At 37.6% G+C, this 24,832-nt stretch overlaps 2 protein-coding genes across 2 annotated transcripts in view; one reads left to right on the forward strand and one right to left on the reverse strand.

The window, feature by feature from the left end:
- Window positions 1–24,832, forward strand: part of ctnna1 (catenin (cadherin-associated protein), alpha 1) — a 69,436-nt gene that overhangs the window by 18,460 nt on the left and 26,144 nt on the right. The window contains exons 8-11 of the mRNA XM_026329833.1: window positions 15,286–15,366; window positions 15,617–15,769; window positions 21,811–21,903; window positions 24,606–24,762. Coding sequence (XP_026185618.1) covers window positions 15,286–15,366; window positions 15,617–15,769; window positions 21,811–21,903; window positions 24,606–24,762 — 484 coding nt within the window. The remainder of the gene's footprint in view (window positions 1–15,285; window positions 15,367–15,616; window positions 15,770–21,810; window positions 21,904–24,605; window positions 24,763–24,832) is intronic.
- lrrtm2 (leucine rich repeat transmembrane neuronal 2) lies at window positions 9,456–12,261 on the reverse strand. Its single transcript, XM_026329835.1, has 2 exons — window positions 11,764–12,261; window positions 9,456–11,098 (listed from the first exon to the last, which is right to left on the reverse strand). Exons 1-2 carry the CDS (start codon window positions 11,765–11,767, stop codon window positions 9,456–9,458), a joined length of 1,647 nt encoding a protein of 548 aa, XP_026185620.1. The 5' UTR covers window positions 11,768–12,261.

The following is a 24,832-nucleotide window of genomic DNA, read 5'->3' on the forward strand; positions in this document are numbered from 1 at the left end:
AACATTTCAGCTTTTATTTCCAGGTATTGGGTCTGATACACAACTTGAACTTGATACACAACTTCTGATACACAAGAAGATTGCACCTTTTGTTTGAACCCATCCATTTTTCATGTGAGCAAAAGTATTGGAACATGTGACTGATAGGTGTGCTTTGTTGCCCAGGGGTAAATAGTGCTGAATATCTATGCTAAGTTTCAGATTTGGGTTTTGCCTGTGCAGACTGCATTTATAATTAGAGGGTTAACCAACATGAAAACCACAGATATGGATGAAAAACAAGCAATTGTGAAGCTGAGAGAAGACGGAAAATCAATCGGAGCCATTGCATAAACATTGGCCATAGCCTGTACAACTATTTGGAATGTCCTGAAGAAGAAAGAAACCACTAACCTAGCACCACTAAACCACTGATGTATTAAATAACAGACTTCAAACATGTAAACCAAGGAGAACAGCAGCAGTTGATGACAAACATTGTGACAGCTGTAAAGAACCTAAAACAACTGTTGGTGACATCAGCAACAACCTCCGGAGGGCAGGAGTGAAGCTATCACAATCTGCTGTTTGCAGTAAACTTCTTGAACAAAGGTACAGAGGCTACACCAGAAGATGACAGCCAGTCATTTGCAAGAATAGAAAGTCCTGGCTGGAATTTACCAAAAAGTACAAAAACAAGCCTTAAAAATTCTTGGACAAAGTTTTATGGACTTATGAGAGGACGATTAACCTTTTATCAAAGTGATGGAAAGGTTAAGGGTTGGAGAAAGAAAGGATCTGCTCATGATCCCAAACATATAAGCTCATGTCAATGGGTCACTGGTTTGATGCAATTATTGCAAACAAAGGATTTGCAATTAATAAGTGTTGTTCACTTTAGCCTGTTTTAAGTCTGTTTCAATACTTTTGCTCACCTACGAATTTGGTGTTCCGTTGCAAATAATGAAATGTTCTAAGTTGTGTGTCACATCCAGATGTAAATACCTGGATATTACTGCTGAAATGTTGATCTCTTGTTTGATATTCATCTTTTGATGTCAAATCCAAATGTTTTCAGTCTACAGCAAAAATAAAGGAATTGGCTTCACTGTTCGAATACTTCTGGAGGGAGGTGTATGCTTTATTGTCCCTGTGGGTTCTCTGACCAAATAATCTATATGTAAGTAGCTGCTAGAAAAAAATGAATCATTTCTTAAGTACTGCAATGTACTATTAAGGATTTCTTAAGCAATTAGTTTTACTAAAAAGTATTAAATGATATTGACTAATATATTGATTTATTTCTAAATGTGATATATTTAATATACTGTATATCGGGTTGTTTTATTTAGCCTACTGCAACTGCTTCAACGCAAGTACCATTGTAAAAATTAATCTGAAATTGATTTATTTTAACCTATTTTTGATATATATTTTTTTTTAAATAAATGGCTGCATGATTTTTACATAGCACAAGAATTAGACTGAAAAGCAATTAGTATAATGGCTAAAGAGCTTCAGCCTAAGAGACCATAGAATCTTTTCAGAGCTAAGATATATGGCTTTTATTTAACAGTATTGTATTAAACAGTGCCTGTTTTCTTGTTGTTCTGTGGTCTTTTATTTTTGAACTTTCCCATCTGTGTTAAAGTAATGTATCTCTTAGCAGCTAATTTACTGCACTGTCAGTTTGTGTCAGTACAGCCATTTAGGCACAAATGAAATGTATTAGTTAATTTAAAACAAAATAAATGTCTTTCTTTATACCACTTATCTAACGCATTTACCCTTAACATCACTGGGTAACCAGAGGACATTTTAAAAACTTATGTAATATAGGCAAGCCATTTTTATGAGAACACATGAAACATCAACACAGCACATTAAATGAAAAATACCATTTGAGTTGTCAGAAAAAAGTGTTATCAAAAGATTGATAATTTAGGGAAATAAAAAAAAATTGCAAATGTGTAAAACTAAATAACTGGGTTGCTGGGGTGAGGCATCATGATGATCACAGGACTAGAGATGATTTTCTTAGCCAGTTAAGGGTAAAGGTGGGTTGGGACAATGTTGCCACATCACTGCTGTTGAATGAGACCTTGGTTTATCCACATTGTCGTTGAGTGTAGCTGTTTCTGACACCTTTTTATTATTAATTCATCTCTTGATCCCATCATTTGTCATAGGTTTGTTTTACATACGTATGAGTACAGGCTTTGTTGATATATTAAGCCCCTGACATTTAAATTTCTTCAACTTGTAGTCATACATTATTTAGATCTGCATGATAAAGACACAACTGGCCACTGCAGTGAGACGACATTTGTGTATCAGTATAGTTTCTCCTTCTGAACCTCTCTAAGAATGTCTCTTACACTTACTTTCATCCTTACTAAATCCTGTTTTCCATTTTTACGATTTTTGCAATCTTTCTCTTTCCATTTGTGTCCTTTGTCTGTTGTCAGCACACTTTTTCCTTGACTCTCCCATCTTTTTTGCCTTGGGCACCTACAGTGAGTGGCAGAGTTTTGCTTTATTTCTATTCCTGTGTCTGCTTAGTTGCCTCTTATTTTAAAGATGGTGTAGGTTGAGTATATCTTGAACTATCAACTCTAGACTGCCTGATACTATTTTAATCTGAAGTAACTTAAAACAGTGATTGGTTTTAAGTTCAAAACAAGTGATTAAGTTACTTCTAATGGGGATAACAGTAGGGAATTTATATGGCTTCTGATTTGTGCTTGTTTTATAAAAGATTGAGAATGAGAACATTGTGGTTGTTCAGTGCCAGATTCCACAATGTTGTGGAATAGGTGACTTTTTTCACATACTTTTGGGGAAAAAGAAAGCAGAAGAAGCTTCAAAGGTGCTAGACCTAATGTAAGACCAATGTCATAGTTCAGTTTATCTAGTTGTAATATCATCTAAATGCATAATTAAAACAAATTTCACTCCACACAGTGTAACAGGAGAAAGATTTAGTGTCCCCAAGGCTTTTTGTATATTTACAGCCTTCATAAAACACTAGTCTGTCAGTAACAGCCTGTCAGGCAATGTTTCCCAGACCTGGCCCTTGATCCTTTGTTTGTGAATTCTTGACTTTTTGATTGCCTTTACTGGCTGGTGGATGAGATGCACTCCCTTTTCCACAATAATGAAAGAGAGTAATGAAGGCCACACTCTCACAAATTAACATTTTGTCATGCTATAACTAAAATCTGGCTTTCCGATGTTTACTGAATGAAGTTAACCCTAAAGCGTACTACATGCAACAGGATTTGGTGCTGAATAATTTCATTGGAAAATATGGCGTTCTTTGTCTACACAGGTTAATCAAATTTTTACTTTTCTGCTTGTCACAGGATATTTTGCCTGATCTTCAGGCATGTGTTTAAATAATTAGTAATTTATAGAAACAAAGCTCCAGATGGCAAAACTCTGTATATCCTAATTTTATTCTCGCTGCATCTTCAGTTTCAGTGAGGATTCATTCAATTTTAAAGGATTCATCAAGAATCCTTTAAAACTATGTATCTGCTTTTGTTGATTCAAAACCTGTAGAATATGGGGTTTGGATAACATGTACTATGAAAAAATATTGATACAATAAACTCTGACACATGGATATCTTAAAACCATAATTATTTGGTACACGATATATTTAGTATGATAGGTGTTTTTTGATTGGAGACGTTCCCTCTCAGTATTCCAAAATGACTAAAGATGCAGAAAAAGATGCCTCATAATTGGCAGTTCTAAATCTTGTATTTTGCAACATAATTGCATATTTACATACTGCTGGTCACATTGGTACGTTAGTCCAGGCTAGTCTGGACTAATGCAGACTAGTGATCAGAAATGCCCTCAACAAGACACTGGAGTGAATAGCAGCTAATGGAGAAACTAGACCATCCAACAGAGAATGCTGTGTTCTGTTGTCAATATGTTAAGTACTTTTTAAATATATATATATATATATATATATATATATTTGGATTGTGTACAGATTGGTTCTACCCAATAATGATTAAAAAGTAGCTTTTTATCTTTTATGAATCCCCTTTATAAGGCGTATTAGTGCTTATTAATATTATACAACAGATGTTAACTCCTCAATGCAGTAGGGTAATTATGAATAGGCCCCTAACTTTTCTATCATGAGGCAGAATGAGAAACTCCTGTTTTTCACGTGTGTGTTTAGCCAGACACTTTCATTGGTTTGAAGGTAAGATAGACTGAATTGAAGTGAACTGAGCTGTGATTAATGTTTCTCACTGGGAGGCAAACCACATCTATGCATGTTTTAACACGTGTACACGCATTCACACGGATACTCAGCTGTACCAGGTCTATTTTTTTTTTTTCCATCAGACATGCCTCTGACCTTGGAAACAGGAAATTGTATTCACCACTTGGATGTTAAGAAACAAAGGATAATGAGGATTTCTTTGTTTTTAAGCTAACAACTTTATTTTTCTAAAATAAACATTTTAAATAAATATTAAAAAAAAATTATATTCACTTGTTTCAACATTTTACAATATCCATCACCACCTTTTATCCTGTTCAGGGTCCAGAGTCTGGTTCCTATCTTAGCACACATTAAGTAAGATGCAGTGTACACCACAGATAGGTTACTATTTGGCCACAGGACTAAAACACATACAAGCACTCTGGCATGCACATACACATCTGCAGCTTCATTTGACCTACCTGTATTTGAAAAATGGTAGGATTGAAGCACCTGGATGAATCTTTGGCAAACCTGGGGAGAGCATGCTGAGAAAATGGTGCAAACCACTAGTGTCAGGCAGTTTAGGTGGTGATCAAAGTCAATTAACTTTTTTGGACGGCCAAAGCACTTCAAATGAATGTTTATTGATGTGTCACAATTTCAATAATGTACCTATTAGAGTATTGCTTTCAGATAGGAGGCAGCAATGGCAGACTTTCCCAGATTTTTTTTAACAGTACCTTTGCATCACAGAGGGTAACAAAGACCAAAGCTAAACAACTGGGATGTGTGGCTCTGACTGCTGACCTCAGTGAGTGATGCCATCAGTCATGAATGCTGTCTTCATGGACATGTAGTCCTCAGGTGATAGCCATATGGTTTTATGATTTACTCAGGTTTTTGCTTTCAAATATTCATAGTCATGTCTGTGTGTGAGCAAATTGCTTTGTGCATTTTTATTGTTAATCTTCAAAGTTGTCAGTATGCAAATACCACTACTGTTGGTTCTGAGAGCTGTACTTTCATCAACACGTTTGTGTTACTTTTTATGATAAGCACAGCTGCATTTGTTCTATAGACAGCCTTAATGTCTGTGTTTAAATTCTTATGGGGTTTTTTATGTTTTTGCCTTTGCTCTTACCTTGGTAGTAGAAATATAACATGCTAAAGATGCACATTGCCAAAAATGCCCTTTTTTTTGGGTGTGTAAACCAAGACTGCAACCTTTTCCTAAAAGATCAAGAGGAAATTTCAATATTTCGTAGTTAATCTTGTCTGTGGACTGTAGCATGTCCTCATCTCACTGTTTGTGCTTAAATCCCACAAAGGTTGAAGAATGGCTATGTGTTAAGCAATAAATACATTAGGAAGGTATTTGCTGAGACTCCAGATCAATATGTCCTTTCTGGTAAGCATTTTCTCAACTCATTGGAAATCTCATAATGAATACCTGAAGCACATATGGACTCTGGGGCCCTAAACCATGCAGACTACTGAGTCTGTGCTGTCATACTCATCAATTTAGTTCCTCAACCACCTAGGTACAGTCTAGAGATTAATTACTGAAGCTTGCTTTTGGTAGGCCTCATCAAAAAATCAGCATATAAATTTGAACTGGTTCTTGCAGTTGGATAGTCATGTCAGCCTATATTCCTTGCTGCATTTGAGTGTCTCTTAAACTGCAAAGTGCATGCCATTCAGTAAGTTGCCTTTAGATAAAATATACATCTCACCTTGCTTTCTGATTGGATTAGATATTTTTTGATAAGGTTGTTTTGGTCCACATTCTGATCAGTCATAAAATGTCAGTCTGTACCAAGTTCTCATTCTAAATGTTCTTCCTAATACAGCTACACAGTATACACTGAGTAAAGTTAATCCATCTGAAGGAAGGAATATCCTTTCTTTTTAAAGGTTCACTATTCAGTTCTGACAGTATCATATATGAGGGATAGTCTGAATATTGCATGATTATTCTCAATACAACATTGTGACTTCATTAGAGACCGTCTTCAGATTTATTTAGAAAATATTCAGACCACTTTACTTTTTTCACAGTTTATGTTACAGCCTTATGCTAATTTATTTATTTTTAATATTCCCTCATTAGTATTTTTTACCAAGCTAAGCATGTACATATTGAACCAAAATATCATAAAAGACCAAACCAAGTTATAAGCGCCCATCAGTTAGGAAACACTCTGTAAATTATAACCATTTTATTTAAAAAATATATGTTTTGAGGGGATTTTTTTTTTTTCAGTTTGGCACATCTTATCCACTATACAGATATGAAATTGTACATATTACAATACAAAAGGAAAATGGGAAGAGAAAAGCATTCATTTTGCACAGAGGTTGGGACAAAGAGGGAATTGGCTTACTTTTTTTTTTTTTTTTTTTTTTTTTTTTAAATTATTAGGCAGAGTGGGTAGCAGGGCTAGAGGATGACAAGAGGAAACAAAAACAGCTTACAAAGAGCCAGAGTGCAAAGGGATGCATATTTCTACAAATTGTGTGGATTTTCAGTCACTTAGTACAACCATATTCTTAAACAGTGAAATGTCAAATGACTGACAGAACTTTATAGGAATTCCACATACATCCCCATCCTTGGTGTTATCAAAAATGAAGTCTCTCCATTATTTTTGCTGAATGACATTAAGAAAGAATCAACTTAATTGTAACTTGTGAACATGCGAGACAGATTACAAAACTAAAATTAGTGACCATAGAAGAGATGCTTGACTTTGGAAATCAGTATGGCCTGTGTATGTAATGTTATCGAATTTAAATGTAAAGTTTAATAATTTTTGGTTTACACAAACACTTTCTTAGAAGTTGTTGTAGGCATCCTATGAGGATGTGCAGAGACATTGACAAGAGAGTAGTCATATAGAAGATTCTGAAATTTGGACAGGTTCATTAGAGATAAAGCCACAAATGGTACCTCTTGGATACTTCCAGGGGACACCAGTCAACAAGCTGCATCCTAATTGCTGAAAACCAGATATTTTCACTTCAAGGTGCTGTGCTATTAGAATCCTTTTTCTCCGTAATCACTAATTTCAATAAACAAACCTGAAAGTTGAACTGTTGAAAATTATGTATTCTCATTTCAGTCCAACAAAATTCTGCTTTCTAATGTTATTCTAGAATTTTTCTTTGTTCAAATATTGAATAGCTTATTGGTTCACTAATAGTGGAACCTTTGCTGCTATGTGGTCCCTGCATGTCAGACCCAAATTGCTGGAACTCTGTATTCATCATTTTGTGGTCTTCTAACTTTACTTGGTCAGAGAGATGCTCATTGATTTGGTAAACCTGTTCATTACCCCATAGCTGCCCCTCTTCATCGTCCCATCAGTTCCTCTCAATCCCACTCTCTTTCACCCTGCCCCCACCACCTAACTGAACACAAAGAAGTGCGGAGCTGCGGCAGCAGCTTTAGTCTGATGCTAATGCACACCCTCTCTCTGCTGCATACAAATGTCTCCTCACCCAAGCTTGCTGTTTGCTTATCACTGGATCTCCATTTGCTTTCGGGGTATTGACCACAGTTTAACTTGTCCCTTGTGACTGCTAACTGAGGAACCATTGTTATTAATATTCATCATAACCCTATTTTGTTTTTTTGTTTTTTTTTTTAACAAGGACAATGTCTTAAAATAACAGGTTAGGTGATGCTTTGTGTGGTGCTGAGGATGATCCTACTAGAACTATTTTTGAGTGGCTGAACAAGCTAAATGTTACTGGATCACTGAAGTGGGTGACAGAATATTAGATTCTATTTGCCTGGCGTTAATTGGTTCAATCTTGAGCTTGTCATTCCTGATTAGTGTGTAATCAGTAAAGAGCATGGGATGCTGGGAAGGGTTTTATTTTCAGCGTGAAATGCTCTTCTTGTGCTGTTCAACACCCTTTTCTTGCTTTCTTTCTCAAGTCACACTAGCTTCTCCATACATTGACTCTGATAAATAATAGCAAATCAGCAAACGGTACTTACTAGGTTAAGCTGTAAAAAACATGGTCACAGTGTGTATGGCATCTAGGTGCTAGAGAATCCATGTACAGGTTACTGTATATTTAAAGAGCTCATAATTTGTTCATCGCATTCAAGATGGTGAAGAAGTCCATGTATATTTCAGTGTAGTATACTGGATTTTAAACACAGATGAACCATGCTTAGTGTTTCCCACAGGTTGAGAATTTATTTGTGGCAGTTGGCTCTTGTGGGCGGGAGATCCAACATCTTTCAACTTAGGGGTCAGCTCCAAAACGCCATTGCATTTATGAGGTAATGCCAGATTTAGAGGTTATTTTTCCAGTAAATATAATTCAACGTAAAATTCACCATTCTGGCAGGCATTTTAATCAGTGTGCACTTTCAGTTACATTTACATGCAAAAGAAATTTTTGAAGGAATTGAAATTTATAAAAACAAAAAAAACTACTTACGGCAGAGAATAGCTGTTTTTAGGGTGGCTGCCCAAATAAATTCTATCAAATGGAAACACTTGGAGCTTTTTAATATAATGGAAAGCTGTGGACTTGCCAAATTAATATCACATCTCATGTAATGTTCACTGAATTGAATTTCAGAGTTCTCTCCCCAAGCGAATTTATTTTTATTTGTTAACATGGTAACAATAATGACACATATTTTTCAGTTATAATTCAGAATTTGAGTTTTGTCTTAGTGGTCTTTAATGGTGGTCGCAAAACAATGAAACTGTAAAAGAAACATTGTGGTAATTGATCCAATTCGTTTGTCCCTTTGATTGAGTGATTGGCTTACAATGCCTATAGCGTAGTTAGAAACATGAGTTCAAATATTTACTCTTTTAAAAGAAATAAGACTTAAGTCACATTTCTCCACTTGATGTATTCTGTTAGCAGAGGGCCTTCTGGCTAAGTATTTTCTCTGTGCTGCAGAATATAGACAGTGTGGAGACAAATCTCACATTTTACAATTTTCTTGTTTAGAATGATTGCCCCTGCCTGATATGAACAACCTTGCATTCATAGAAAAATAAATTTGTGACTATCTCTACATCATCCCTAAACTGTCATGTCCAGCTTCTATCACTGTAGCATTCAACATTTCTCACGTATTCTCAAGTCTCTCTCGTAGAAATTATGCTTTTTTACATAAACTGGAAAAAAATCAAAAAGCAAACCCTGTATCATCTGAAATGGTCAAATGGCAAACCATATGCTCTAGGAATAAATAAAGAGTTCATACTTCACACTCTTTGTAAGGCAGTTGCTGACACTTGCACTGCCCATAGCCATTGATGATCACGAGTGCCCCTTCTTCATGGCTAGGCTCATACTCATTATAGGGTACCTGTGTAGCTAGATCTGCCATAGGCTGCCGTTGCTGGGTCCTCATCTGTCTGCGGTTTTGAATAGCCGAACAGTGGCGTATCCGGTGCAGGGTGGGAGGACAGCATTTCCGTGAGATATACACAACAAAAATGATGAAAAAGAATGAAAATAGAAGGGCCATAGTTCCAATGATAACCCTGTGAGTCATAACGGTGTTGTCCATAGCCGAGAAGTCATCAGTTACAGCTGCCTCTTCCAATGTAGCGGTAGTTGCTTGAGCAGTGTGTTGTGTTTGTGTTGTGGTTGTTGTGGTAGTGACTGTGGTAAAGCTCCCAAAATCCTCTGCATAGTCCTGCGTGGGGGTTGGCTGCATAATTCCAAACAGGGAGCTTGTCATTTCTGCGGCTGTTGTAGCGTCTGTGGTTGTACTAATGGTCTGAACAACTGGTGCTGAAAAATTCTGGCAAAGCTGGAATCCATAAACAGCATCAAGTATCTCCTCGCCTTGGGCATATTCAGGGCTGTGGCAGAGAATGGAATGTTCCCACCGTCCCTTAAAGGTGCTTAGCCAGGTGGCCAGAGAGCAAATCCTTTTGGTACATTCCCAAAGGTTGCTTGACAGTCCAATGGTACCCAGAGACTGCCACATATCCATTACTTGGGGATCCAGACTGCTTAGTTTGTTGTTATCCAGCAGCAAAATCTTTAAATTTGGCAGCGTTTGAAACACATCAGGTGTGAGGACACGAATTTCATTTCCTGTGAGGTCCAGCTTCTCTAATGTGGTCCAGGTCCACTCCATGCCACATGTTAGGTTGCTGATCTTATTCCATTGCAGATAGAGAAACTGAAGGGCAACAAGGCGGGGAAAATGGGCCAAGTTGATCTTGGTCAGCTGATTATGCTCCAAGTGGAGCTCTTTAAGTTTAATGAGGCCAGCAAATCCATTCCGGGCCAGACTCCTCAAACGGTTGCTGTTCAGGCCCAGATATTCCAGGCTGCGGCAGTCCCAGAATGCTCGAACAGGGGTGGTGCGAAGTAAATTGGAGCGAAGGTGGAGTATCTGGAGCTTCCTTAGTCCATGAAACAGTTCAGGTTCCAAAGCAGTCATCTGGTTGAAAGACAGGTCCAATATCTGGAGGTTAATGAGGTGGATGAAGGTTGTGTTGGGCAACTTGGTGATACGATTTGAGCTCAGATTGAGGTCCTTTAGCTTATAGAGCCCTTGAAAGGCATCCTCTTGTACTGTGGTAATTTGATTGTGGTCTAGATGTAGCCAGGTGAGCTGGCTGAAGCCATAGAATTGATCAGGGCTGAGCTCAGTGATGCTGTTGTGGCGTAGTGACAACCCCAGGGCCCCCTTGTCCACTCCATCTGGTGGTGCCTGAAGCCCCTGGGTGTCGCAGTAGAACTGCAGATCCTCACAGCGGCATTTTTGAGGGCAGGTTGTGCATGATGCAGGAGGCAGCAGGCACACTAGGAGCATGCTGATCACACACAGACACAGAGCCTCTGGTGCAGGTCCCACCAATGGCCACCTTGAATGGAAACCTGGGTGGGTTCAAAGATAAGAAAATGAACTGTGGAGCGGGAAAGCTGATCTCTGCAGAGCACTTATTACTAATTCATGGTGGCGATTGTGCTTTTTGTGAGCGCTTTTTTTTTTTTTTTTTTTTTTTTTTTTTTGTATTCCCCCCCAATACATAGATTATAAGTTCCCTTAGATATTATATTGGCAACTTTTACAGTATATGTAAACATAATCTCTTGAAGTTTAGGTTTTAAGGTTTTTCTTTTTTTTTTTTCATGCATCTTGATCAGTTGCATAAATGAGCTGGACTGTTCCCACTCTGTTGCTATTTATATTTCACCCATTTGATCACATCTGCTCTGTAATTTGGCTTAAATGCTCATGTTCTGTAAATTACTGTCATTCATTTATTTCTTTTGCCATGTTTTCATTTTTAGGCAGCTCAGATATGTTGCTGTGCTTTTTAATTTTTTTATAATTGACTTATTTTTCTAAGTCCTTTTCATTGCTTAAATGGTATTTAAAATGTCTGCGTATTCCCAAATTGCGCATCAGTGAAGGAAGAAAAATAAAGGACAACTGCAGAAATAGACAAGGCTGAGGAGCTTTTAGTCCTCAGCCTCCGTTGCTTTTACTTGTATTCCCTATTCAAGTCCAGACCTGACATATAAAAGCACTAACTTACCCATTCTTTTGTGCACATCGGAGGCTGCATTCAACTGTCCTTTTCCGCAGACTCTTGGAGCAACCAGATGGAAGAAAAATCCAAAGGGAAAAAACCCTTTTGAGCAAACACAAAAGGAATCAGCCTCTTTGGAAATAAAGCAATTCTTAGCCCACCCAAATAAAACAAAATATGAAATTCCATGTCCCAAGATGATGATTATTCCTGTTATTTTGTCCTTTACAATCCAGGCTCAAAGATAGGGTTGAAGCTTTTCCTTCATTCCCCAAATCCTTGAAATAAATATTTATATATATTTAAGTTAATCAGTTGCATCCAGAGCGACTCCGGGTGAACGGACCCCCTCCTCTCCTCTCTTTTTTCTTTTTCTTTTTTTTACCCTTTTGTTTCCCTTCCACTGCAATGATGTCAGCTCAGATGGTTAATTGAAGATCAAGTGTTCCTCTTTCATGGCTGTGGTCTTCCAACCCTAACTTGTTGATGGAAGCCAGAGATCCTGCTTCCGACGCCGGCTCAGTCTCAGCATAGCCTCTGCAGAGCTGTGAGCGAAGCCCTCGTCTGCTAGCTGAGATGCAGGGAGAGAGAAAAAAGCAGATCAGGGAGTCAGGGATGTTATTCTGTGCTTTTTGTTGCAGGCACTCACTGCTACAGAGTGGTGGCAGCCTGGCGTCGATCATCACTACTGTTTCTCTCTCTCTCCTTTTCTCTCCCACAGATACGAACACCCTCTCACTCTCTTCCTCAGTCTGCCTCATACACATTGCTTGTGCACCTCAGTCTTCATCCACCTCCCGCTTGCATCCACCCTTCTCTCCCACTGGCTCGTCACCATCAGAATATTGATATCTTGAACGTGTTGCAGCAGCTTGTTGTTGAAATTAACCACAGCTGTAAATCTCAGCTTTGCCTTGCTGCTGTTCTGCATGCACAATGCATGAATGTATACCTGAGACATAAACGAAATAGCATAACAAAGCAAAATAGTTTGTAACATGTGGCTCTAGACAACAAAAACATGAACAGGAGTGTACTGCATTGCCATGTCTGTATAGGAGCAAGTATGCCAAAGCAGCGCCAACATAGGACATCTGAATTACATGCATAATTTACATTTGCTTTAACATAGATTTGATTTGTGGTTTTGTTGAAAGGTTATTATTAAGTGCTATTCAGAGTTCACTACATGAAAATACAGACATTTCTTTATTTAATGTAGATGGGGATGATTGTGAAGGTAATTGCAGTGAACTAGATTTTGAATGATTTGAAGCAGTGAAAGCCTAGATAATAGGAAACATAAAATACAGATGTTTTGTTTAAATTAGTCAGTCAGCCCTCGTTCATCCCTCCATTTCACCGAATTGTTTTAAAACATGACCTCAAATTCCTTCTTTATGCTTTGGCAGTAGGTGATAGCAAGAGGCTAACTGAAACAAATCTTCTTTTATAATTCATATTTGAATACTCAAACGCTAACTTGCAACATAAAGTCACTCAGTTGTATAGAGGGCAGAAAATTACTAAGTTTTTCTCCCTAATTTACTTTATTGCATAATTCTTGGGTCTTAAGACAAAACATGCATCTGTCTGTGACTCTCCAGGTCAGTTGACCATCATGCTGCTGTCATTCTCCACATTTGTGGCAGACTACATCTCATGCTGGGATTCTTATGCAGAATGTGAGAGTGGCAAACATGTTACATCTGAGGGCTCGATGAATATTCCTTGTCTGATTTGTGCTAGCAGTCCATTTAAAATTCACTTTGTTTTAAAAGTACTTACAAAAGAAAAAGCATAAAACTGGGTGGACACAATTAAGCTATTGAGGTGTCAAACGCAACATCATAGAACTGTGAACATTTGACACATGGTATATACTTTATTCCCACTGAATTTTTCCATATTCCAGTCAACTAGTGATTTTGTATAAAAGGGATGTTCCTAAATCTGTCCTTAAGGAGATGGATAGAGACTCAGTTGAGTATCATAAAAGATGCCGCAGAGAGACTGCCTCCATAATAAGCACCTGAGGAAGTGCTTTAGAACCCTCTGGTGTTGAAATGAAATATAGGCTAGGCATGAATGAAATAGGATTGAGAGGGTAGGGGCAGAGCAGACTAAAGCCCTACCACATCACTGCATCCAACTGGCACAAAATCATAGGGGATTAGTGCCATTGCAGCTCCTCAGCCTTTAACTATGTACACAACCCCCCAATGGGCAAAGGGCAGGGGGGAGGGATGGGGGAGGTCAGTGCCACCACCATCAGTGGTTTTATGGTGCAGTTGATTTAAGCATTGCAAGGGGGATTAACAGCCTGGAGTTCAACTGATTACTGTTTTCTGTTGCCCTTTTCTGTTCATCTAATTTTATTCATTTTATTATTTTCTACTATCTGTCCATCTGTCTGTCTCTAACTCACTTTCTGTCTTGCGCTATTTCCCCAGCCTTCTTAAGTTTTCGATTTTTAGCTCTCGCTTGAGCAGTTTGCAGAATTTCACTGAACATTTCTCTGCTCTCAGTCAGCATGTCAGCCTTTCGCAAACCTGGCCAAAATACTTTTGCTTAGCAACAACATAGGAACGCAAGTCAGGCCTTTCTTTGAGACATTACTGACGTTGGCCTGTTAAACCTCTATTATTGAATAGCTATTATATAGCTATTGAGCTCTACAACTAGTTACTTAAAATAAAAATTATCTAGGCAACAGTGGATTAAGGAGTTAGTCAAGTTGTACATACAGTAAAATGTGTCATTAGTATAGATGCAAATCAGCTTTTCTTTTTGTTTTTTTTTCTTTCTCTCCCCTTTTTTACATGCAATGCAGCTACTGATTCTTTCAGTAGACTGTTATTTGAAAGTGTTGGCTACTGTGTGACTGTGTGCTCCACGGTTTGTTTATGATGAGATAGGAATTAATTTCTGTTTTAACAGAGGGCAAGGGGACACTTCTGACAGCTGGTCTACCCAGAGCAATGGATCAGAAATGGATTAGGCCTGGTATTTGCATGATGCTAGTTGCACTCAAAGTTGAAGATCATGTTTACTTTCACTAGAACTTATATAAATGAATGAATGACCAGTTTCACTTTTGTCTCGTCATTTGCATCATAGATTCCTTGTGAATTATTAATTCTCCCCATCAATAGTATGTTATATTCCTCATACATTACACCTCATGCAAAAAAGTTATTGAAGCATCCATAAACAGCTGACTTGGAATTCTTTTGCCAAATACCTCAAAAATTATCACAAAACAAGAAAGAGAGAGCAAATACAATTGGGCGTAAGAAAAAATATGAGAGAAATTGATTACAAACGCAGAATATTCATATTAACCACAACTAATGCAGCAACTCTATGTTGGCAAATTTGTTCTGTTTTTAGCACACAAATTGATTAAATTAATCAGATACTTGCTGTCATTATATGTATCTTATATAACCATTAACAACATATAGGTTGGAACCATTGTCACTGCACCATGTATCTCATTAATTCCTTTCCATGTTAATGTTTCAGGCAGGAAGAAAGGACAGGAGTGATGCTCTGAACACGGCCATCGACAGGATGACAAAGAAGACCAGAGACCTTCGCAGACAAGTATGTGTGTGTGTGTGTGTGTGTGTGTGTGTGTGTGTGTGTATATGTATATATGTATATGTATATGTGTATATATATATATATATGTATATGTGTATGTATATATATATATATTCTTATGAAGGAGCTGTTTCTGTCTTGTATATACAGACAACATGTGCTTTGTAGTCAACAGGCTGTATATGTAAATGTACATACACAAGGGGATATATGATTTTAACAGTGCCATTTAAAAAATATTTCTTCACAGTTGCGTAAAGCTGTAATGGACCATGTGTCTGACTCTTTCCTGGAGACCAATGTTCCCCTCTTGGTCCTGATTGAAGCTGCCAAGAATGGAAACGAGAAAGAAGTCAAGGAATATGCACAGGTGTTTCGTGAGCATGCCAACAAGCTGATTGAGGTAATGTGAGGCTGAGTTTTTATAGTGATAAAGTCTGATGTGACCCAAATACAGAACATTATTATATTGTTCCTTTCCATTCCATCAGCTGTGGGCATCTTACCATAGCTTCTAGTAAACAAGAGTTCTCATCCAGCTCCTCTGTTCTCTTGTCTGTGACTGTGTTCTCAGAGATTCCCTCATGATACAACTTTGGGATTACAGTGCCTCTGAAAACAGCAATCTGGGATCTTTTTCCCCAAATGAAAACAAAGCTGTAAACATTGAAATTATTTTCTGTGGTCTCTGTCTTTCACTGTCTAGTATGACACACACATATGCATGCTGTGATTCTATAGTGAGCAGAAAAATAGAACTTTGCTGATTATGGTTAAATCAAATTTTTAAGCAGGACCAGAGGAGTGATACAAACACAATTCAAGGATAAGCGTTACCTCTGGGAAAGGTTTACACAAGAGCATGTTTTTTGGAATGATGGGTTTTTGTATGCATGACAACAAGAATGCATATGCAGAAGACAAGCCTAAGTGATAGGATAGGATGGGCAGCAAACTAAAAGAAATATCACCTGTTCTCATCAGTGATGCTTACTCCAACTTCTTGAATGTGTCAGAGCATCATATGCAGACATTTGAAAGTGACTCTGTCTCCATAGGTAGAAAACCATGAGTGTAGCTGGAATGGTTAGTCTAGCAAGAGCATGGCAGAATAAGCATCACTGGGGAAACTGCTGAAGCATCAGAAGCAAAAGGCGATATGCACTGGGGAGTTGACCCTTAAGTAGCTCCTGAAGGCCTGAGTGTCAGCAGTGGCATTAGAGCAGGACATCAGCAGACTTTCCTAATTCTCTGGTGCAGCTAATACTTAGATGTGATATATCAAGAAGCACGACTGTGTTTACAAATTGCTCATGTTAAGGGTAAATCTTAAAATCATAAAAATACTTTTCCAGATGGTAAATGCAAATAGATACAAAAAACTGCCTGAACTGACCTGATTTGCAAGGTCAGATATAACTAAAATAGGGCTGCAGCTATTGATTAATAGCTGAGTAATCTATTGATTATTTCAGTGATTACTTGAGTAATCGGATAAAATAGACTTTTGCATTTTTAATGTTAAAATTAAACTAAAATTAGTAGGGGAAACATTTTCTTATGCTCATTAAGACAAAACAGACCATTGCAGACATTAAATGAGCATGAATTTAAAATAGTCAAGAAAGTCAAGATAACACAACACAATATGGATATGTTGATAGAGATTATAAAAATAGTTCCCCACAGAATATTTATAGTTATGGTTGAAGGTGGTAGCTCACTGTAGGTGGAACTACAGTGTTGTAACTTATTACACTTTAGTACAGCAAAAGACATTATACTGCAAACTGAAGTGTGGATGGTGAAATACACCTTTAGGAATCTGCAATCTTTTTTGAAAGCCTGTGTTGCTCTTAAAAATCTTATGGGCACATTCAAATCATCTTTGTCACCTGCAGGCACAAATAAAATTATATGAAATTCATAAACACATTCTAACATTTTAAGAAAACACACACATGAAAAAGAACATGATAGAAGACAAGTGAAATCATTTTAAGGTATATTCAGATGCTAAATTAATTCTGGAGGAGGCATGATTGCATCCAAAGGCGATGTAGAGTCAGGAGCAGATGCAACCAGGCTCTGATTCATTCTTGCTGTTGTAAATTGAGTTAGAGATGTCTGCTGTGAGTGTAGGGATGATGTTATCAGTAAATTGAGAAATGCATAGTCCTGTATTTTCTTTTTTTAGGGTTACAAATTACTGAGAGTTACAGTTAAGTAGCTGATACAGTAGTACTAATTACTTGCAAATTGTTTTGTTGTTTGTAATGAAATCTGTAGAGAGAGGAACAGAAATGAAACTTTTTAGAAATAGCCAATGTTGCATTTTAGATTAATTCTGAGCTTTAACTTGCTTATTTAATTTCCTTCTTGCCAGAGGTCAAGCATTGTATCTCTTTCAGGAAAAGTATTGCTATAGAGCATGCTAACATTTATGAACCCAGCTGAACAATAGATAACGTCTGGTTTTCATGTCTGACTGAAAATGGTAATTTTGCTGTAAATACACTGTGCAAAATGGGCATTGAACAGTATTGCAAGTCAGCGTGGAAATTTATTCACTGTTATTAACACAGTAGACCTAAATGAATGGAGTTTCAGTGTCCAGAGCAAGAAGTACCAAATTGCTGGTTACTTATGAAATAATCTTGTGAAAAGGTTGCCAATGCAGTATGTACCCTATTCAGAGGTAGGTGGCAACACGCTGCCAGTCTCAGGCTCTATTTGTGACATCATGGCCTGTACAAGTGTAGGCTGCCCTAAGGCAAGTGGTCCATTAATTCACACACATTATGACTGACCCACATCCTCCACCTTTGTATCAGAAAATGAAATACAGTATTTAACTGCAATCCTGCTGATAGACTTTGTGCAATTTGTTAAACAACAACCTTCAGTTGGAAGAACAAAACATTCTCTTCACATCCAAAGGAAATAAATCAGGAGTATTTGGCCTGACAATAGACAATACCACCACTGAGGGCCTTTGCTAAAATATTTCACAGTTACTAATTTTATTCACTTTTGTTCTGAATTTTATTACACTTTGAAATACAGTCATATCACAAAGGAAATCATAGCAATAGAAATTCATGTTCATACATGTTAAGATGATAAACAAAAAAAATACTGAGGAATGGAGGGAAAAAGAAACTGATTCAGTTTGACTTGCACCTAATTTTGAGTGTCTTGTTTTTTATGTTTTACCAAGTGCGTACTGTATTTCCTAATATAAGTTTTACATTCCTATTATTCAACAACTAAAGTCTGTCGACTTTCCTCAATAAAATGATGAGAGGATTTTTTTTTTTCCTCTCTCTTCACTTAGGATAGGCTGTTTGCTTGTCAGATTTTGAGCATGGCTTACCTTTTATCTGGTTTCCAACATTTTACTAAGAGAGCAACTGTGCATATTACACTTGGCATGACATTGCCTATTTAGCTTCCCAAACAAATTACTCTCCTTCCCTCCTGTCCGCTCTGCTCTCCTGTCCAGGCATGTGGACATCTTTATGGTCTGGTAACCACTCCTGTCTGGCTATACTTTTTTTTGCCTGCACTTTGCAAAGCATTTAGACAAGTCAAATTATTTTACACAATGTTAGGTATGGTGTGATTCATTAAACTTGGTGTGTGATCTTGGAATGAGGCACTCGTGAGTCAAGTTTCTGATTACATCAAGCTCTATCTTCTTATCTTTGAATCTAATATTGCTAATGTCTTACATAGTGACACTTAGCATTTCTGACAGTGTACACTGAAAGGAAGTTAAAAAAGGTGGTACCATTTATATAGAATATAGATATTTTTTATTAAAAAAAAAAAATTATATATATATATATATATATATATATATATATATAAAACCAGGATAAGGCTATAAGAATCAGTTTAGATTATCCTTCCTTTTTGTATCTTACAGAGATAGCATAATTGAATTACTGATTCTTACTCATTTCAAGTGATTAGACGTTAATTGCCTCCAATTTAAATGCAGATTGTTTGAGAAATGTAGGGTTGTATAATTTCCTAGCCTGTAAAAGCTGCTTGTGCTTTTCTGTGGAGGAAAGCGTTAATTAAAATGGGTACATTTTACACAAAGTTGGTAAACTCTGATTGTCTTGACACTTTAAATGGTATGGTACAGCATGGCAAGTGGAGTAGTGCTACTTGACTTAAGATTAGAATTCCCTTTGTTTGGTTTCTTTTACAGTCCCTTCATGTGGAAATGGCTGCATTCCCTGTGGCAGTATAGTTAGAATGAGAGAAAGCTTATATGGAAGATCACGAAAGTAAAAATACTGGTCTCTCCATAAATTGCAGTTTTTCTTTATGTAACCAGTGTCACCCTTTCTCACGGGTGAGTCAATTTTCTGCCTGTGGGTCCTGGAGGCATTTGTCTACTTTTGTAGGATATGTTTGTATCAGTCTGTGTGATTCACCAGCACACATTAAGTGATTTGCATTAAGAAAATTGCCCAGAAATTTTGAGTTGGCCTGGGCATATTCAGGCAGTGAAGCTGGTCCGGATGGCAGCATCTCAGCTGGAAACTCTCTGCCCCCAGGTACCTGGCTGCTTTGCCCCTAACTCACTAGCCCAGCCCCTCACCAGCTCATTGATCATTGAGAGTTTGCCACATTTTCTGTTTTTATTTCAACACACTAGAGTTGTCAACATAAAAATAAGTTTCATGACTATTTTAAACCTTTAATCCCAGAACCCAGAAGAGTTGAGTCAATTATACAATTATACAGATTGAAATAAATGTTTTTCTTTCTTTAAGATAAAAAAAATTCACTAATAAAATGAATACCCAGGCTCACTCTGAAATGCTCATTAGATTTTTAGATGCAGCACCCCGCTTTGGCTTTATCTTAGTTGACTTTTTGTAGTTGTGAAAGCATGTAGTATTTGCAATGCAACGAATTAGCATATCTGACACTTCTATTGGACTCAGTTTTAGATTCTATGGTTAAACTAGGGCTTTGTTTACAATGTATGTGATAGACTCACTGCTTACGTAGTTGCGTGATCCAGATCTCAGAAATTAAATTGGTGAGCACAATATGACAGATTGATGGCTGAGACTACAAAACCTTTTAGTTCATTTTCCTGTTATAGTGCATTCATGAGTTGGTTTTTGCCTTTGTAATTGATTATATTTCAGCACTTTTTTTGTCCACTAGATAATCCTAGTTTGGCACAGTTCTTCACATCCCAGGCATTCTGTTTCAGCTTTGTTGCCAGTACATCTCAGCTAACAAATGGGAATATTCAAAGTCTCTGACCTAAATTTTAGTGAATATGAGAAGTAAAATATTTCTCTAGAAGAGTTAAGAATATTTAGAAATAATTGGGGGACAGCTTGGTTTGTTGGTCAGTACATGAAAATGTACTCACAAACCAGAAATGTTGGCAGCCACAAGCAAGACTTGCTGAGCTCAGCAGTCCAATTCTCACCCGGCTGCCCCATTTTTGAAAGTGTCAGAAATATTTGCCTATTTCCAGGAGCATAATGGCAATCTGGCAGCCTTGTGATTTAGTTAGTCAGAATAACTCAGTTACCAGCTGCAACAAACATTTTCATTTTTAGAAATTTGCTACTGTGGAAGGAAATAGAAAACTTATTTTATCTATTCATTTAGCAGGTTAACTTCATGTTTTGTACTGCTACTTTTCTGCCATTTCCCCCTTCTTAGCACATATATCATTTTAGCAGCTTTTTAAATCACTATGATTAGCTATGCTATACAGTAGCTTCATCTCTGAGAATCCCTAAACCAGTTTTCCGTAATAAAGTTTAATTATTAGCGCTGTCAATGTTAATATAGTAATAATAATAATATAAAAATGCAAATTCTCTTCAATGGTACTTATGCGGTTTTTTTTTTTGTTTTGTTTGTTTTTTTTTAAGCTGTGATTACCGCCTGCACATTCTGTGATTATTGTTAACCTTTCCTGCTTCAGCCTCCACACTGTAGTCAGGAAGCAGAGGGAGACTTCTGCTCCAGGGCCAACGCTGTCTTCACTTCAGTTAACCCCCTCCGACTTCACTCTGCAGGCTTGTACAGTTAGTGTGGGGCTTGAGGAGCTGTAGATACATTTGTAGATACATATTTCTGTCTGCAATGCTTCTTACATCTCTGGTTTGATTGCCCCACTGATTTTGGTCTCATTTTAACATGTTGCTGTGGCTTTACTCCTCTTCCTCTCCTAGTTCTTACTCAACACAACCTCCACCCTCATACACACAATGTAAACAGGCTATGAACTGAGCTGTTCTTATTCTTATGTGATTCATTTTGATTTTAATTGACTGGCAGCACTGGTGTTTTTGGTATTATTTCTTTGCTTTTCTGAAAGTAAATCTGTCTAGGAATAAAAAAAAAAAAACACATTTGTGTGTTTGTTTGTGTGGCTTTTTTTCTGTTTAGGTGGCCAACCTGGCATGCTCAATCTCCAACAACGAAGAAGGAGTGAAGCTGGTCCGGATGGCAGCATCTCAGCTGGAAACTCTCTGCCCCCAGGTACCTGGCTGCTTTGCCCCTAACTCACTAGCCCAGCCCCTCACCAGCTCAATGATCATTGAGAGTTTGCCACATGTTCTGTTTTTATTTCAACACACTAGAGTTGCCAACATATAAATAAGTTTCATACACAGTGGCTTTAGTAATTGCAGATTATAATTAAAACTGCTCATCAATTGAATATAAAGCCGTTGACTTCATCAGGCCTGCTTGCCCATTAATACGTTTTTTTAGGATTAGGATTTTCCTTTTTTTGCAGTTACCATGTACATACCTTTTTGGGTTAATAAATAAATGTCAGTTGTCACTTTTACGAACACCACTGTAATTTATAAACTGTACAGTGACAATAGATGTAAAATGTCTTGTCATATTATATATGTCTTGAAGTGTTTGCAGTTCTACCAGTGTGATTTTTCCCTCTAAACTTCCCATTTGGTTACATCTAATTTCTCTCAATGTTCGGATTTCGAATTTGTCCCACAAAGGTGCTACAGTGAACTGGACACAAAATTGTTTGTGCTGTTTTAACAAAAATGAAATTGAATAAATAATGGAATATAGAAAATAGGAACAAACAACCAATTGGAGAGAAAAAGAAAAAAACGCTTATTCTAGTTGCCAGTTTAGCGTTAGTTGCCATGCACATATGAACCCCCACACTGGTTTACCATGTGCAAAAACTGTTCTTTGTTGTTATCCAGGTTATGCTCTGTGCTCTGAGCTTGTGAGTTTGAAAATTGCCACAATGCAACATTTGTACATCTGTAACAGTGAAACATCTTATAGACACAAGACACAAACAAAATTATCTGAAAAACGGCAATTTTATTCACATACTGTTAATCCAGAAAATATTTAGACCCCTTCATTTTTTTGCATGTTTTGAGTTGTTGATTTCATTTTAAATGGTTAAAATTGCAATTTCTGCCCCTCAGTCTACACTGAATAATGCATAATAGAAAACCTAAACATCTTAGAAATGTTTGCAAATTTATTAAAAAATGAAAGCTCTTAGTAATGGAAGCAAGTGTCAGTACTTCGTAGAAACCCCTTTAGAAGCAATCACAGGAGTAAGTCAACAAGCTTGATTCGGGTAGTTTATCCCACTGACAGATCCTCTCAAGCTCAAGTCATCTTCAGGTCTCTTAACAGATACGCAGTGGGATTTAATTCCAGGGTTTGACAAAAGCCACCAGACTTGTCCTGCAGCTATGTGCTTCAGGTCATTGTTATGCTGTAAGCTAAACTGTCACCCCTCTGCTCTTTGAAGTAGATTTTCATCTCTGTATTTGTCTGTATTTCTCCTTCCTTTCTTTCTGACCAGTCTCCCCTTTCCTGCACCTCTATAGCATAATGTTGCCACCACCATGGTAGGAATGGTATTAGTTAGGTGATGACCAGGGCCTGATGTTCACCACACAAAGTGCTTGGAATTTGACAAAATAGGAATCCATGTTTGTCTGATCAGACCAAATGAACCTTTTGTGTCATGTTCTGATAGTCTGAGGGTCTTTTAAATGCTTTTTGGCAAACTCCAAGAGGGCTTTCATATGCCTCTTAATCAGGAGTGTCTTTTGTCAAACCATACTGTCAAAAAGGCCTGATTGATGGAGAGTAATAGAGGTGGCTGTCCATCCAGCAGATTCTCCCATCTCTGTGAAGGACTTGTGGATCTCTAACTGAGTTACCCTTGTGCTCTTGGTTATCTTCCTGACCAAGCCCCTTCTTGCCTGGTTACTCACTCTAGTATGTGTCCTAGTGGTTGCAGACTTCTTTCATTTCACAATTATTGAGGTCACTGTGCTTCTGGGAACACTCAAAGCTTTAGAAATGGTTTTATACCATTGCCCTGTTCTGGCCCTTGTCACAAAATTTTATTGCAAAGGTCTGCAGAGAATTCTTTGGATTTCATGGGTTGATTTTTGCCCTGACTTGCAGTATGCATTATGGGACTGTATATACACAGGTGTGTGCCTTGCTAAAATATGTTCAGTGAATTAAATTTGTCACTCAACTTCTAAACACATTTCAAGGAAAATTAAAGCAAACAGAAGCACCTGACCACAAATTGGTCACCGCAAAGGTTCTGAATACTTTTGAGAGTTTTTATTTTTAACAATTTTGCAAAAGATTTTATTTTATTTGACATTAAGGACAATTTTTTTCAGTACGCACAAAGGCAACTTAGGGAGCTCTGTGTATTAACACACACCACAGCCCCCCCCCCCACCCACCCGTTAATTTCTTTTTGTGGATATCATAGATAAGTCAGGTAGAACAAAGAAAAAAATAAAATCATGACTACCTGAAAGTCTGTGTCTCTCCCCACTACTGAGCCTGTCTTTTCATACCTCTCACCATGCCAGCTACCAAGTTTCATCTGTACCTCTCGCCCATGCAAACTCTCTGCATTATTTTGCCAGGACTCTTTTTAATCTAATATAATGACTCCCATTCATCCTGAGCTTTGATACCTACAGATGTCTTCCACAAAAACAGTCAGCTATTAGTTTTATTCTATTCAATTTTTCAAAACACCCTATGTCTATAATCACTCCCAGGAATGAATTGGCTTCATGCTGCAATCCCAACATTGAGGTGGGATAGTAGGGGTGCTTCGTGCAATCAAGCTATGCTAATGTTGTGGCTGAAGGCTGTGCCGTAATTGAGCTTTAATGGCTGTAATTGTGTGATTACAGGTGATTAATGCAGCATTAGCCCTTGCTGCCAAGCCCAACAGTAAGGTGGCCCAAGACAATATGGATTTGTTCAAGGAGCAGTGGGAGAAGCAAGTCCGTGTTCTCACTGATGCTGTTGATGATATAACATCCATTGATGACTTCCTGTGTGTGTCTGGTAAGTGGTATTAATTTGCATGTCACTGTCATGCAGGGCTAAAATAAATGTTGTGTGCTGTTGTAGCTTT

The sequence above is a fragment of the Mastacembelus armatus genome, chromosome 10, assembly GCF_900324485.2.
Source record: "Mastacembelus armatus chromosome 10, fMasArm1.2, whole genome shotgun sequence".
Taxonomy (NCBI): Eukaryota; Metazoa; Chordata; class Actinopteri; order Synbranchiformes; family Mastacembelidae; genus Mastacembelus; species Mastacembelus armatus.